Source organism: Oncorhynchus keta, chromosome 27, assembly GCF_023373465.1.
Source record: "Oncorhynchus keta strain PuntledgeMale-10-30-2019 chromosome 27, Oket_V2, whole genome shotgun sequence".
NCBI lineage: Eukaryota > Metazoa > Chordata > Actinopteri > Salmoniformes > Salmonidae > Oncorhynchus > Oncorhynchus keta.
This window is the reverse complement of record NC_068447.1, coordinates 39,497,055-39,512,707: the sequence shown is the minus strand read 5'-3', so window position 1 is coordinate 39,512,707 and position 15,653 is coordinate 39,497,055. Positions and strand designations below refer to the sequence as shown.

The window sequence follows — 15,653 nt, the reverse complement described above, 5'->3', positions numbered from 1 at the left end:
TCAGGAGTCTTATGGCTTGGTGGTAGAAGCTGTTTAGAAGCCTCTTGGACCTAGACTTGGCACTCCAGTGCCACTTGCCGTGCGGTAGCAGAGAGAACAGTCTTTGACTTGGGTGGCTGGAGTCTTTGACAATTTGTAGGGCTTTCCTCTGACACCGCCTGGTATAGAGGTCCTGGATGGCAGGAAGCTTGGTCCCAGTGATGTACTGGGCCGTTCACACTACCCTCTGTTGTGCCTTGCGGTCGGAGGCCGAGCAGTTACCATACCAGGCCGTGATGCAACCAAGCTCTCGATGGTGCAGCTGTAGAACCTTTTGAGGATCTGAGGACCCATGCCAAATCTTTTCAGTCTCCTGAGGGGGGGAATAGATTTTGTCGTGCCCTCTTCACAATGAGATTACATTGAACCAACATGGAATAGACATTAAATTGATGTCTGTGCTAGTGGTGCACTGGTCAGCTGTTTGTTCACCCGCACCCAACCGCAATTGCTAATAACCCATCCGCAACGGCCGACTGTATGTGATAAAGTGAAAATCTTTAGCAGATACTTTTTCTAAACCCGAAAAGGGAAAACGTCTAAATGTTATTCAGCGAAAAAGGCAAATATCCAAATCGGGTTTTAGTAACCACATTGTGGGCCTGTACATCAATCATGATGGATTGACAAATATCCACTTTGTTACATGTGCAACAATCAAGCATCCTTCTGTCCCCCACGTTCTGCATTCCATTGACCTCTTTACCACATCTATCCCCATTACCTTCCCTATGTCTTTCCAGGAGTTCAAACTCATTTTTGTGTCTTTGAAATCCAGACACAAGGTATCATAAAGGTGTTTTTTGTTCTTGTTCTGATAGCCTTCTGTTAAAGTTATACATGTTTGTTATCAAGGAAGTTGTTAAGGAAGTGAGTTTGTGTTCAAACAGGATGTACCGCCCCCCTACCGTCAACCAATCATGTCAATGTGGAGCTATGCAGATTCCTCTGCAATGTTACAAACTTCGGGCGGTGCTCGGCATGCTGGGAGACTCCGGACTGCTAGTATAGACAATGTGCTGTAGGCTACAGCTAGAGACTGCTGATCAATGTTTTAACGGGGTGCAGGATATATTTTTTTTGCCTGATGTAGGTTGCTTCTGCTTATAATTTGTAGGCTATTTGTCAGTCAACTTGTCTATAATTAGGTAGGCCTAGCTTCTCTTCTGTTGTTATAATGTACAATGCCCTAGAACAGAGTTTCTGTTTTGGTTTTAGCCCTAGCACTACACAGCTGATTTAAATATTCAAAGCTTGATGATGAGTTGGTTATTTGAATCAGCTGTGTAGTGTTAGTGCAAGAAAAAAAAAACATGCAACATGTAAAGTGTTGGTCCCATGTTTCATGAAATAAAAGATCCCAGAAATGTTCAGATGCAGAAAAAGCACATTTCTCTTGAATTTTGGGCACAAATTTGTTTAAATCCCTGTAAGTAAGCATTTCTCCTTTGCCAAGACAATCCATCCACCTGATAAGTGTGGCATACCAAGAAGCTGATTAAACAGCGTGGTCATTACACAGGTGCACCTTGTTCTGGCGACAATAAAAGGTCACTCTAAAATGTGCAGTTTTGTCACACAACACACTGCAACAGATGTCTCAAGTTCTGAGGGAGCATGCAATTGGCATGCTGACTGCAGGAATGTCCACCAAAACTGTTGCCAGAGAATTTTATGTTAATTTCTCTACCATAAGCCGCCTCCAATGTAATTGTATAGGCCTGCATACTCACCAGACATGTCACCCATTGCGCAAGTTTGGGTTGCTCTGGATCAATGTGTACGACAGCGTGTTCCAGTTCCCGACAATATCCAGCAACTTTTCACAGCCATTGAAGAGAAGTGGGACAAGATTCCACAGGCCACAGCCAACAGTCTAATCAACTCTATGTAAAGGAGATGTGTAGCGCTGCATGAGACAAATTGTGGTCACATCAGGCACTGGCTGGTTTTCTGATCCACTCCCCTAACTTGTTTTTAATGGTATCTGTGACCAACAGATGCATATCTGTATTCCCAGTCATGGAAAATCCATAGATTAGGGCCTAATTTATTTATTTAAATGGACCGATTTCCTTCTATGAACTGTAACTCAGTAAAATCTTTGAAATGGTTGCATGTTGCATTCATATTTTTGTTCAGTGTAAGCTGACATCGGTAAAGTTTTCTCTGTCATCTCTGCTTCTTTCGCAGAGAAAATACATGAAGGTACCGGGGATAAAATGCAATATACAAAGCTGTGCAAACTACCCAACATGTTTCTGATAAGATTTCAGTTCGGCTTGGATGCATATTTTATGTGGTTGAAATACTATCAGCTTTTAATATGCTGGTAAAGACAGCACCTCTACAGATGGTATCTAACTGGGCATTGGCATTCTCTCAACTACATTTTTTCTCTTAATGAATTAAACTCCATAATCCTTTTTGCCTCTTTGGATCGACATGAACCTTTTCTACCCTGAATGCATTTGGGGATTGGTGTGTAGGCTATTTGGCGCGCTTTGTGCACTTACAGTTAGGACCTAAGATTTAGGCTTATGCACCATTGCCAGATTGCCTAAAACAATTAAAGAAAAAACTCAGTGTAGCCTATAGATATAAATTGCCCAATAATAATACATTTATGAATTTGTTACGGTATTGTTTTTCCACTTTATTCAACCCGCCACCCACCCATCCTTCATCCACGCAATATTTCATGACGGGCTATGAGTCAACCCGTGCATCACTAGTCTGTGTTTAGTGGCATGTCTAGGAGATGTGATATTATAGGTGACTCTGAGCCACTCTCCATTGCTGTGGCTCCCCTCTCCCTTGCAGGGAAATATCAGCTGTCATGGCGATGTGTTGTTGGAGGGAGAGCCTTGAGTTGTAATTGAGGGGCACAAGGCAGGGATAGCACCCCTGCTCCCACCTCCCTCAGAGATGTCCCTTTCCAGGAAATGAGCGAAGCAATACACGCCAAAGATTTTTAATTCATTTGATCACCACGGATACTTAAGGATCTTGAAAGATATCAATCCAAAAGGTCGACCTTTTGGCGTATCATTAAACACTCTCCTTGTTGCATTGTGGACTGCAACATGTGTAATACACATTTGAATGCATCATTACTAATGCAATACAACTCATGTTGTGCACTGCAAGCAGTGTATTTGGTATCTCTCGCATCGTGTCGTTAGGTCTTTGCAAAGATGGACTGGACAGTCTTGTTTTTGCTGGAGAGCTGAGTCGATTCATAACAGCCAGGAGAGAGAGTGCATACATCTGTCTAATGACTAGGTTTCTATGGAAACCAGGTTATATTTTGAAGGCACTTGAGGTGAAAAACCCCAGGGCTTCCGTTTTTCTCTTTGACTCTGCTTCAAAACAATGCTTAATTAAATTAGTGGGCTATTCTGAAAGGCTGAATATGCTCCAGACAAGGCCTAGCTTGGTAGCACTTTATATTGGCTGAGGTCTCAGTCAGCCCTTTTTATCTTCCATTATCCTTATATTTAAAATAGGCTACTTTACAGTAGAGCTTTTTTACCGGGCCTACTGGCGCCAGCGTTGAGCGTGATGTTGATATAAATGTATGTTGGAGCTTCTGAACTTTTTAAGACAAAACCATACAAATACATTTCAATGATGAATCCTTTTTTTCAATTATAAGTCCAGAAACATGACATATTCTGTCACGTGGTCTTTTGATACAAGGCCTTTGTAGGCTCAAACACATGGATTGATGTTGTGGAAATATAAGGGTTGAATCACAGCTACAGTGGCTTGCGAAATTATTCACCCCCCCCTTCGCATTTTTCCTATTTTGTTGGCTTATAACCTGGAATTTGGGGGGTTTGTATCATTTGATTTACACAACATGCCTACCACTTTGTAGATGCAAAATATTTTTTCTTGTGAAACAAACAAGAAATAAGACAAACAAATCTGAAAACTTAAGCATGCATAACTAATCACCCCTCCCAAAGTCAATACTTTGTAGAGACACCTTTTGCAGCAATTACAGCTGCAAGTCTCTTGGGGTATGTCTCTACAAGCTTGGCACATCTAGCCACTAGGATTTTTGCCCATTCTTCACAGAAAAACTGCTCCAGCTCCTTCAAGTTGGATGGGTTCTGCTGGTGTACAGCAATCTTTAAGTCATACCACAGATTCTCAATTGGATTGAGGTCTGGGCTTTGACTAGGCCATTCCAAGACATTTAAATGTTTCCCCTTAAATCACTCGAATGTTGCTTTAGCAGTATGCTTAGGGTCATTGTCCCGCTGGAAGGTGAACCTCTGTCCCAGTCTCAAATCTCTGGAAGACTGAAACAGGTTTCCCTCAAGAATTTCCCTTTGCGCCATCCATCATTCCTTCAATTCTGATCAGTTTCCCAGTCCTTGCCGATGAAACACATCCCCACAGCATGATGCTGCCACCACCATGCTTCACTGTGGGGATGGTGTTCTCGGGGTGATGAAAGTGTTGGGTTTGAGCCAGACAGCTTTTTCCTTGATGGCCAAAAAGCTAAATTTTAGTCTCATCTGACCAGAGTACCTTTTTCCATATGTTTGGGGAGTCTCCCACATGCCTTTTGGCGAACACCAAACGTGTTTGCTTATTTTGTTCTTTAACCTCTTACGTCGACCCGACACGCATGCGTCTCATCTAGCCATCTGGAAATGCAAATGCGCTACGCTAAATGCTAATAGCACTCGTTAAAACTCAAACGTTCATTAAAACACACATGCAGGGTACTGAATTAAAGCTACACTCGTTGTGAATCCAGCCAACAAGTCAGATTTTTAAAATGCTTTTCGGCGAAAGCATGAGAAGCTATTATCTGATAGCATGCAACACCCCGAAATACCTGAAGGGCACGTAAACAAAATAATTAGCATAGCCGGCGCTACACAAAACGCAGAAATAAAATATAAAACATTCATTACCTTTGACGATCTTCTTTGTTGGCACTCCTAGATGTCCCATAAACATCACTATTGGGTCTTTTTTTCGATTAAATCAGTCCATATATACCCTAAATATCGATCTATGAAGATTGTGTGATCCATAAAAAAACAGCGTTTTAAAACGCAACGTAATTTTTTTAAATTAAAAAAGTCGATGATAAACTTTCACAAAACACTTCGAAATACTTTTGTAATCCAACTTTAGGTATTAGTAAACGTTAATAATCTATCAAATTGATCACGGGGCGATGTGTATTCAATAGCTCCACGTCTTCAAATCATGGTCGGAAATTTCTCATCCAAAACATCCTGTCGGAGACCGGAAGGAATGGGCTCTCTCTCACTCGTTTGACCAAGAAACAAAGCGCAGGCAATTGACAAGACTGGCGACATCGTGTGGAAGCTGTAGGACTTGCAATCTCAGCCCCATGTAATTTGCTTTTTAATAGACAATACATGCAAGTGGCGCATTGATATATTTTCCAGTTTTCAGTGATCAGTTTTTCTTGCGCTTTTCGATGAAACACACGTCTGACTAATGCGCTCCTTGTCTGGTCTGTGAGTGTTGGCGGGTGGCCCTGTCTTGGCAGGTTTGTTATGGTGACATATTTTTTCAAATTTTTAATAATGGATTTAATGGTGCTCCGTGGGATGTTCAAAGTTTCTGATATTTTTTTTAGAACCCAACCTTGATCTGTACTTCTCCATGACTTTGTCCCTGACCTGTTAGGAGAGGTCCTTGGTCTTCATGGTTTCGCTTGCTTGGTGGTGCCCCTTGCTTAGGGGTGTTGCAGACTCTGGGGCCTTTCAGAACAGGTGTATATATACTGAGATCATGTGACAGATCATGTGACACTTAGATTGAACACAGATGGACTTTATTTAACTAATTATGTGTCTTCTGAAGGTAATTGGTTGCACCAGATCTTATTTAGGGACTTCATAGCAAAGGGGGTGAATACATATGCACGCACCAATTTTCCTTTTAAATTTAAAAAATAATAATTTTTGAACAACTTTTTTTTTTTCATTTCACTTTACTAATTTGGACTATTTTGTGTATGTCCATTACATGAAATCCAAATAAAAATCCATTTAAATTACAGGTTGTAATGCAATAAAATAGGAAAAACACCACTTTTGCAAGGCACTGTACATGTACCACTGCTCCACCAGCTGTCGTTAGTATTTACTGTGGTTGGACCTTTCTCATTTACATCATGGTGTAATGTAATGATTCAAAAAAATATTGGCCCAGAGAGAGCCAATAATGCAAGACAACATATTGATGTTTAAACCATTGGGAGTACTCCAGCTGGCTTAGAGATAAAGCACAGATGCTATGTCTGTGCTATTAAAATAGCAGTAGTCAATCATCTATCACTGCATCATACTTCAATATTTTCTTCCTCACCTTTCTAAATCCACACCTGAAGGAGATCTTCACACAGTCGTGTCAACCTCTGAGAGTATCGATTGAGTAGCCTAAGCTGACTGGTTCTGTCATGAGAAGGCGTCCTGAACAATTCCTGTTGGTTGATTGTAAAAGCTGATCTGTCTTGGGAGGATGTGATCATCAATAGTGTTTTAAATCCTGAGGTCAGTCCGTTCCCACGCTGTCTATCTATCTATCTATCTATCTATCTATCTATCTATCTGTCTATCTGTCTATCTATCTATCTATCTATCTATCTGTCTATCTGTCTATCTATCTGTCTATCTGTCTGTCTGTCTATCTGTCTATCTGTCTGTCTGTCTGTCTGTCTGTCTGTCTGTCTGTCTGTCTGTCTGTCTGTCTGTCTGTCTGTCTGTCTGTCTGTCTGTCTGTCTGTCTGTCTGTCTGTCTGTGAAGGAACACAAAAGACTGCACCATGATCAGCCCCCAGTGGGCCTTCGCCTCGCTGCCCAGTATCTACAGCTGCACCACTGTCTAGTGTGTACATTACATCACACAGAGAGAAAATAGAACTTCACTGCCTCTAAAGCTGTGGGCGTAAATCACTGTCTCTAGTGTGGACACCACTATATGTAGAGCAAATAGAGCTCTGATAACTGTATGTCAACGATCTAATGTGCGGAAGACAGACTGTCAGTGCACGCAGTATTTGGCTCCGTATTCCGATGATTCAATGTCCGGTTATGCTGTCATATTGGGAAATAAATATGTGCTTAGGATAATTAATCGGATACTAACAAGTGTTAGCGCAATGACTGGAAGACTGAGCTATCCCTTTATCAACCAATTGGTAATGTGTTTAATGTTATCGGTGGTTACATATCTTGGGACAATTCTTCTCAGCCATCGTAGACCATTTCAGCGACATAAAATATCCAGTCTATGCTCCCTTCAGATGGTCAACATAAACCATCAATCTACTGTATCTTCTCATTTTTCATCACAGCAACTGAAAAATGTGCCAGTGATAGGTTGGTCAACACTGTCCTTTGTGCAGAGCTGTGAGGAATGGTAGTTGACAAGGAGAAGTCATGGCTGGGGATAATGTTGAAATCCCCTAGGAGCAGAGGCACAAATCCCCCAGTCTTGGAAATCTAGTCTCCATCTTGGATAAGCCTAAAGCGCTCCGTGCTGGACACTCAATTTAAAAAATGATTTGATGGATGGTTTCTGAACATGAGAGTTTTCGTCTGAGTAAAAATGAACCGTTTTTTTATCTGTGGACATTTGAAAGTTATAAGTGCACTCGAAACCGTAAAGCATGCATGAAGATATCTAATAATAATAATACAAGATCAGGTAAAGTGTGAAAGGATTCTGAAAGGATCAAATGTAGAAAAAGAAGAATCCATGCTGATATTGCATCCATGTTTCATTTGAACCACTTGCAAATCTTCCTCTTTAAATATTATGTCATTGGCTATAATGTAACTGTTGAACAAACAAATATCCTGCAGTAATAATGTTTAACATATGCTCATATTTGTCCATTAAACTGAGAAACAGTTGAGCCAGCTGAATTTTCTAAAAGGAACTAATTGAATCTGCCTCGGAGCAGGTCGTCTTATCTATCTAACAGTTGGGAATTATGTTGGGATTGGAGTCAGAATACACTTAGAAAGCCCCAAGATGCTCAGGGACTGTTCAGTGTGAATTATTGCAGACAAATCAGAGTAATCAAGACTGCAGCAGAAAAGAACGAATGCTGCAGCAAACCGAAGAAATGAAAGTCCATTTTCCACTGTAGAAGTATGGAAACGTTGGCAAGTATCAGGTGGAGAAAAATAATTACATTGCATCAAGAATATATTTACTATATAACACTGGGAGAAGCCAAGCCAACAGTGTGATGTTTTCTCTATGCCTTCTCAATTCATATTCATGTTTGCTTGGTGCTGCCTGTCAGCATTTTCGTTGGCTCTCCAGGTCTTTGGATCCCATTTGTTCTTCCAGAAAGCACATTCATAATCTTGAAAAAGAAATGACTTGGGTTGTTCCAAGCCCACCCCACCCCCGTCTCGTCTTAACACCCACACACGTACAGATAGGCTAGAAACACACCCCATTCATTGATGCAACTATCTCTGCAGCAGTTATCCCAAGAGTCTTTGTTGCTATTGAAATAGATGATATGCCTATTTATGATTTATCAGAGTTAACTGTAATTACTTTTTTTTAACTCAGTTGCAAGTCTAACAAAGTGTGTGCTACTGCGATAACAACTGTGTGTGTGTGTGTGTGTGTGTGTGTGTGTGTGTGTGTGTGTGTGTGTGTGTGTGTGTGTGTGTGTGTGTGTGTGTGTGTGTGTGTGTGTGTGTGTGTGTGTGTGTTATCTTTTTACTGCTTTAAAGCTGTAATCCTTAATGGGGGAACTGCCACATTTGTTTAAGATAGTTCAACAACAAAGAAGTTACTGCAAACAACCAACACTGTTTTTCCCCCCTCGGGCATCATTGATAGAACAACACAATATGTACAGAACTTTTTGTGGACCACACTGCTCGACGCACCTCACCTCTGTTTCGTTCACGGAACAAAAACAATAACAAAGGAAGCTGGGGTGAAACAGTGGCACTTTATCCTCTCATGCAGAGTCCATTTCTAAGGATGAGCTTTTATGTATATATCACACACATCCATACAGCAATGAAGACAAATGTATAATATGATCATCAATCTTCCGAAAACAGGTTGGATAGTAAACATTTGGCTGCCCTACCGCCAGTATTTCATTGCCACTGATACAGCAATACCAATCTACAGTGTTAATGTGATGCTGCACCCGCTGTGCCATACTGATCTACTGTTCCATATTTTGTGTTTCAATCTAATTGATTCTGATTTTCTTCTCACTGTCTCCACCATCTGTTTGTCCATATTGTGTGATCCTGCGTTTGGTCCCTGCGGATCTGCTCCAGATGTCACTTTTGGCCTCCTACTCAGCGTGTTTGTGGTGTGTGGCTTGGTCCTGTTGACTCTTTGTGCCTTCGCCTCCTGGAAGCTGTGCTGGGTGCCTTACTGGCAGAACAAGGCGGCAGCAGCCCTTTCCTCCAGCTCTGCAGCCCTGACCCCGGCCTGCGGTCCCCCAGACGACCGCCCCCCCTTCCACCTCCACATCTACCCTCCTCAGCCCCAGCACCAGTTCCTCCCAAGCCCCAACCAGCAGAAGTCACCGGTCACCATGGCAACGGAGAAAGTGAAGGACCCGATGGGTTCCGTGGGTTTCCTGGAGGCTGCTGTGAAGATAAGCCACACGTCACCAGATATCCCAGCGGAGGTGCAGCTGTCAATGAGGGAACACTTTATGAGGCGTACTCAACGCATGCAGCGGCAGGCCACTGAGCCTGCTTCCTCCTCCAGGTTAGCACACACTCGCGCCATCGACATGAATACATAAACACACAAACATACGCACACACAGAGGCGTGGTCAGAAAACTAAAAGGCTCAGTTAGTTAGCAGAAATATCAATAGTCAGTTCTAAAGAATCCCAGGAATTGGTAACCCTCATAGGAACCAGACAGTACAGGCCAAATATTTACATAATGGCAACAAAGATAGAAAATGCACTTTTAATCTACCTGAATCCACTTGAGTATTCCACAGCCGCACACACGCACACACACACACACGCACACACACACACATGCGCACACACGCACACACACGCACACACACACACACACATGCACACACTAACATAGACACACAAATACATACAGAAAACTGAATGGGTCTGGTAGTCATCAGAAATATCAATCGTCAGTTATAAAGAATCCTCATAGGGACCTCACGAATCTCCTAATAACTGCACTAAGGAAGTTCATTCATTTTTTATCCGAATCCAATTTGTTATTCCGCAGCCGTTTAAAAATACAGTTTCTACATGATTATCACAGTGCAAAAAGGCAATTAAGTTTCATTTTGTTTTGGTCCTCCCAAGCCCATATACTTTCTGCCTGTGAGCCATTTGGTGCTGTTAATTTAAAATATGGTAATTATAATCTCCAGATCACTTCATGAGAAGTAATGGAATACAGTTAAGCGTGGGGGGAAACACCAGTAAAACAATACCATATTTCACATAGCCACAACTCCAACAGGGGGTCTGATTATTGGATGTATCTCAAATTGTTTTTCAATAACATAATCTCTATGTGCTGTTGTCTTGTAAGACCCCATACCCGTATTGAATAACAGACCCTAAGATGAGGACCATTTGTACTACTGAGTAAAATAAATTGCATCGAGGACCATACGGTTCTAGGTTGCAGAAACACTATTAAGATTCAAAAATCACTTGGAATTGAAATCACCTGCTGGGCAATCAAGCACAATTCTTCAAACACTGACTCCTCCAGGCACCATAATGAAGCTGTTTATATTTCCCCCTCTCTCTCCACTCCCTCTGCTTTTGTATACACTGCCCTTTGCTACTGCCGATTGCATGGTTTTATAAGGTTCTCGTATTTTCCCCCCTCTCTCTCCTCCGTCTCCTCTGTCTCTGCAGACACAGCTCGTTCAAAAGGCACCTGCCCAGACAGATGCAGTCGATCAGCCTGGACCTTGGCAATGACTATTTTGACGAGGACGAGCAGCCCACCAGCATCGGGCGCATCAAACCCGAGCTCTACAGACAGAAGACCCTGGACACTGACGAGTCCGCCAAGAACAGCAACGCCAAGAACTGTGGGAAGATCAACTTCTCACTGAAGTACGATTATGAAAATGAGGCCCTCCTGGTCAACATCCTCAAAGCCTTCGACCTGCCCGCCAAGGACCTGTGCGGCAGCTCCGACCCCTACGTCAAAATCTATCTTCTCCCTGATCGCAAGAAGTTCCAGACGCGCGTCCACCGGAAGACGCTCAACCCCACGTTCGACGAGTCCTTCCAGTTCCCCGTGCCTTATGATGAGCTGGCTGTTAGGAAGCTCCACATGAGCGTGTTTGACTTTGACAGGTTCTCCAGACATGATATGATCGGGGAGGTGGTGGTGGATAACCTCGTTGAGACGTCAGACCTCTCCAGGGAGACGGACATTTGGAGGGACATTCAGTACACCACAACTGTAAGAACATATGTCTGTTTGTCTCTCACTTAAAGCAGACTTGACATAGTCTGGTCCCAGATCTGTTTGTGCTGTCTTGCCAACTCCTATGGCCATTGTTTGGCATAGGAGGTGGCAAGAGAGCACAAACAGATCTGGGACCAGCCGAGAGTTAACATTGTTCACATGTGTAACCAGTTAGAATAATAACCTCATTCAAATCATTATGCCCCCCAGAAAAAAAGTACTTGTAATCATCGCAAAGGTCGTGAAACTGTCTGGGCAACAACAAAAAAAATGTGATCCTTCCAACGACATACTAAAAGTGGTCATTCATTTTTACACTAATCCTTTTTTGATGGTGTCATGAGGATGTCTTGTTGTGCTAAGTGCAGCAGTGCACTATGTTGTTGGCATCGGTTGGGAATCTATTCGATGCTTCTCTTCACTGGAAGGCACTTCAGCCAGAGAATTATCTGTGGCCCGTATTGTTGAACTTCAGCTGCCTTTGGAGGCACCGCTCAATAATCTAGTAGTTATTGCTAAAGTGGCAGAAAGCAGTTGCCTCGTTGCTCAGCACACACATTTTATTGAACAAGGAAATGACTCACTGCCAAAACTCCCTAGCTCACCATCTTGTAGGCAATTGCAAAGTTAAGTACGCAGTATGCAGACAAGAGGGTTGGAAATGTCTCATGAATTGTTTCATTAAGGACGCAGTAGATTAAACAATACGGGGGGGTTTAGGAGCATGTACCTGTATAACATGAGCCTGAGCCTTGGGATGGACGAAAGGACTGTTTACAAATGTAAATGTTTAGAGCTGAGAATAGAGCTGAGAATAGAGCTGAGAATAGAGCTGAGAATAGAGCTGAGAACCCCAAACGCTGGTCAGAGGGGGGTTTGTGTGGAGAAGAGTATCAGCCGGCAGCTTTACTCTGTTAATAGTTAAAAGATCATGGGAATGCATCGATAATACCAACCCACAGGCATTAGGAAGATAAAGAGTCTAGAGGGGGCGGGCTGGGAGAAGGACGGAGCCAAATAATTCTTGACATCAGGCACTGTCTTAGAGCATGTTTGATCCATACAAACTATTTCGGGAGGGTTTGCTTACTAATCATTGACCGGTTAGAGGGAGATTAATCAATATCTGTAATACATAATAGAAATGTGTAGGTAGGCCTACTGTTTCCACTGCTTCATCCTGTGGTGACATAGTACTAAATGACAGTGGCTGACTAGAAACTCAGAGGAATTAAACGGGTGTGGTTGTATTGCTTCAGAACTCAAAAAAACGATCTGACCTGAGCCATATTTTACATTTGAACACTAATCCTGGCTCAAACCCAGATTTTTGCATTTTCCCAAATAACATTGACACTTGCAGCCCATGCCTTCGCCCCACACCCAACCCCCGCTTTAATCCTTGCCCTTTGGCTACAACGCTGCACTAATACCCTGAAAAGTAATACTTTTTTACTGAGAGGAGGCATTAATAACAGGTCATATTGCCTTCAGACAGAGAGGGCAAAGGGGCAATGCTTAAACTAACTGATTTGAGAACATTACTGCAGTCTCCACATAGTTCCTTAGCTTCGTTTCCTGTAACCCACTATAACTTTCTATGTTGTATGTCTTTAGATGTGTAATTCCACAAAAGGGCCATAGAGTGCCCATTTGTCACTGTCCTGCAGATTTTTCATTTTAACTTCTTGAGCGTGAGCCTGATAGTCAGTTCTGTGTGCGATGGCAGGCTTCACACAAATACAGCTCTTGAGGGATATTGTAATGACTTTGGCTTTACAATCCATTTCCATCCTAGTGTTTTTGCCCTTGCGTCAGTAGGGCCTGAAGGAATCCTTCCAGTGCTGTGTATGTGTGTGTAACTTTCATTTTTTTTCTGTTTGCTCCCACAGGAGAGTGTGGACCTGGGAGAGATCATGTTCTCACTATGCTACCTGCCCACTGCTGGACGACTCACCCTCACGGTCATCAAGTGCAGGAACCTCAAGGCCATGGATATCACGGGATACTCGGGTAGGTGTGTGTGTGTGTGTGTGTGTGTGTGTGTGTGTGTGTGTGTGTGTGTGTGTGTGTGTGTGTGTGTGTGTGTGTGTGTGTGTGTGTGTGTGTGTGTGTGTGTGTGTGTGTGTGTGTGTGTGTGTCCATGTCTACGTGCATATGTGTGACTCATTGTTTGTGGTAATGACTCAAAGTAGAAATACACCCTACCCTGACTGTTACATACGAAATTATAAATACAGTCACATAAAATGTCAAATAAAAACAGCAAACTAAGGGAAGTCCTCTCTACCGCTTCTAGTTCTGTGGGAATCTATTCATATTCATCAGTGGCAATATGAAGATGTCATCTCCAGCAGCTTATTTCTATGAGGTTTCAGGCGGTGTTCTGTTATGTAAGTTTGCATCCCAAATGGCAGCCTATTCTCTATATGCTGTATAGGGCTTTGGGAAAAAGTAGTGCACGATGTAGGGAATGGGGTGCCATTTGAGACACAACCTAAAAGTCTGCTGTTCCATATTCCATTTATGTTATCAATAACCAGATACCATTGCAGGAAATATGTTTGCTTCGAAATGAAAGTGACATTCACTGTGAGTTAAATGTCATGAATCAGGTTGTAACCCAAAATAAGACATGTTATTATATACCTCTCATCTTTATTTACAATTGACAAGTTATACATCCCTCCTCAGAGGATTTACATGTCTCCCAGTTGTTGCTGAATTGAACTGGGTCTGTGTGCAGTAAACCATGGCTAATCAACGGTACCCTGAAGCATATTTGGTTGCAAAGCAAGCCCTCCTTATATTTTGTTTATGAATCGAGGGCAGCTTACATCTGACTATTATACTGGCATAATATATCATAGGAGCTGACAGATGAAGATTGAAATCAGTATTCACCGCAATAATGTTTCACTTTATCCCGTTAAAGCACTCTGTCGAATGCCTTCACTTCCTCCACTTTCAACACTTGAGATGTTGACTCATCAATATTTAATGTACAGCGAATTATTCCAGACATTTTCAAGGATGGTATTGCTATATTTAGGTTTAAGTAGAGCAGGAGTGGGAATACACATGGGAAATACATATGGGAAATACACATGGGAAATACATATGGGAAATGAAATTGATCGCCGCAGCTGCTGTATCAAAACTGATGTGTTTGAGTTAAGGTGAGGTCACTGAAGGCCTACAGTAATTAGAATAGCATTCGATTCTCAAATGCTGAGACAATGCCTGCATGTCAAGTGTTATAGAGGTAGATCTACACTATCTCTATCGAAAAATCACACTAACAGAGACTAACATCCAAGCATTGAAAGACAAAAACTTGTCATCTCATTCTCTCAGCATGTCTCTCGTGACAGACTGTTTGCAGGAAATTTGATTTGAGGATTAATCTCAAGATAATGTAGTTATAGAATATAGAATTTAGATTTGTTATAAGCACCTCATACCTTTCCTTTCTCTCATTGGCAGATCCCTACGTCAAAGTGTCTCTCGTCTGTGACGGGAGGCGTTTGAAAAAGAAGAAGACAACCATCAAGAAGAACACTCTGAACCCCACGTACAACGAGGCCATCATCTTCGACATCCCCCCAGACAGCATGGACCACGTCAGCCTGCACATCTCAGTCATGGACTATGACTTGTACGTACTGTTTCAAATATATATATTGGTAATATATTGGTAAGTCGGAAGTTTACATACACCTTAGCCAACTACATTTAAACTCAGTTTTTCACAAATCCTGACATTTAATCTTAGTATGAATTCCCTGTCAGTTAGGATCACCACTTTATTTTAAGAATGTGAAATGTCAGAATAATAGTAGAGAGAATGATTTATTTCAGCTTTTATTTCTTTCATCACATTCCCAGTGGGTCAGAAGTTTACATACACTCAATTAGTATTTGGTAGCATTGCCTTTAAATTGTAACTTGGGTCAAATGTTTTGGGGTAGCCTTCCACAAGCTTCCCGCAATAAGTTGGGTGAATTTTGGCCCATTCCTCCTGACAGAGCTGGTGTAACTGTGTCAGGTTTTGTAGGCCTCCTTGCTCGTGCACGCTTTTTCAGTTCTGCCCACACATTTTCTATAGGATTGAAGTCAGGGCTTT

The 15,653-nt window shown here is 42.2% G+C and overlaps 1 protein-coding gene across 1 annotated transcript in view; it reads left to right on the top strand.

Moving 5' to 3' along the window:
- The window catches only part of LOC118360005 (synaptotagmin-6-like), a 76,741-nt gene that overhangs the window by 53,696 nt on the left and 7,392 nt on the right, over positions 1-15,653 (top strand). The window contains exons 2-5 of the mRNA XM_035739005.2: positions 9,372-9,813; positions 10,963-11,521; positions 13,420-13,540; positions 15,014-15,185. Coding sequence (XP_035594898.1) covers positions 9,372-9,813; positions 10,963-11,521; positions 13,420-13,540; positions 15,014-15,185 — 1,294 coding nt within the window. The remainder of the gene's footprint in view (positions 1-9,371; positions 9,814-10,962; positions 11,522-13,419; positions 13,541-15,013; positions 15,186-15,653) is intronic.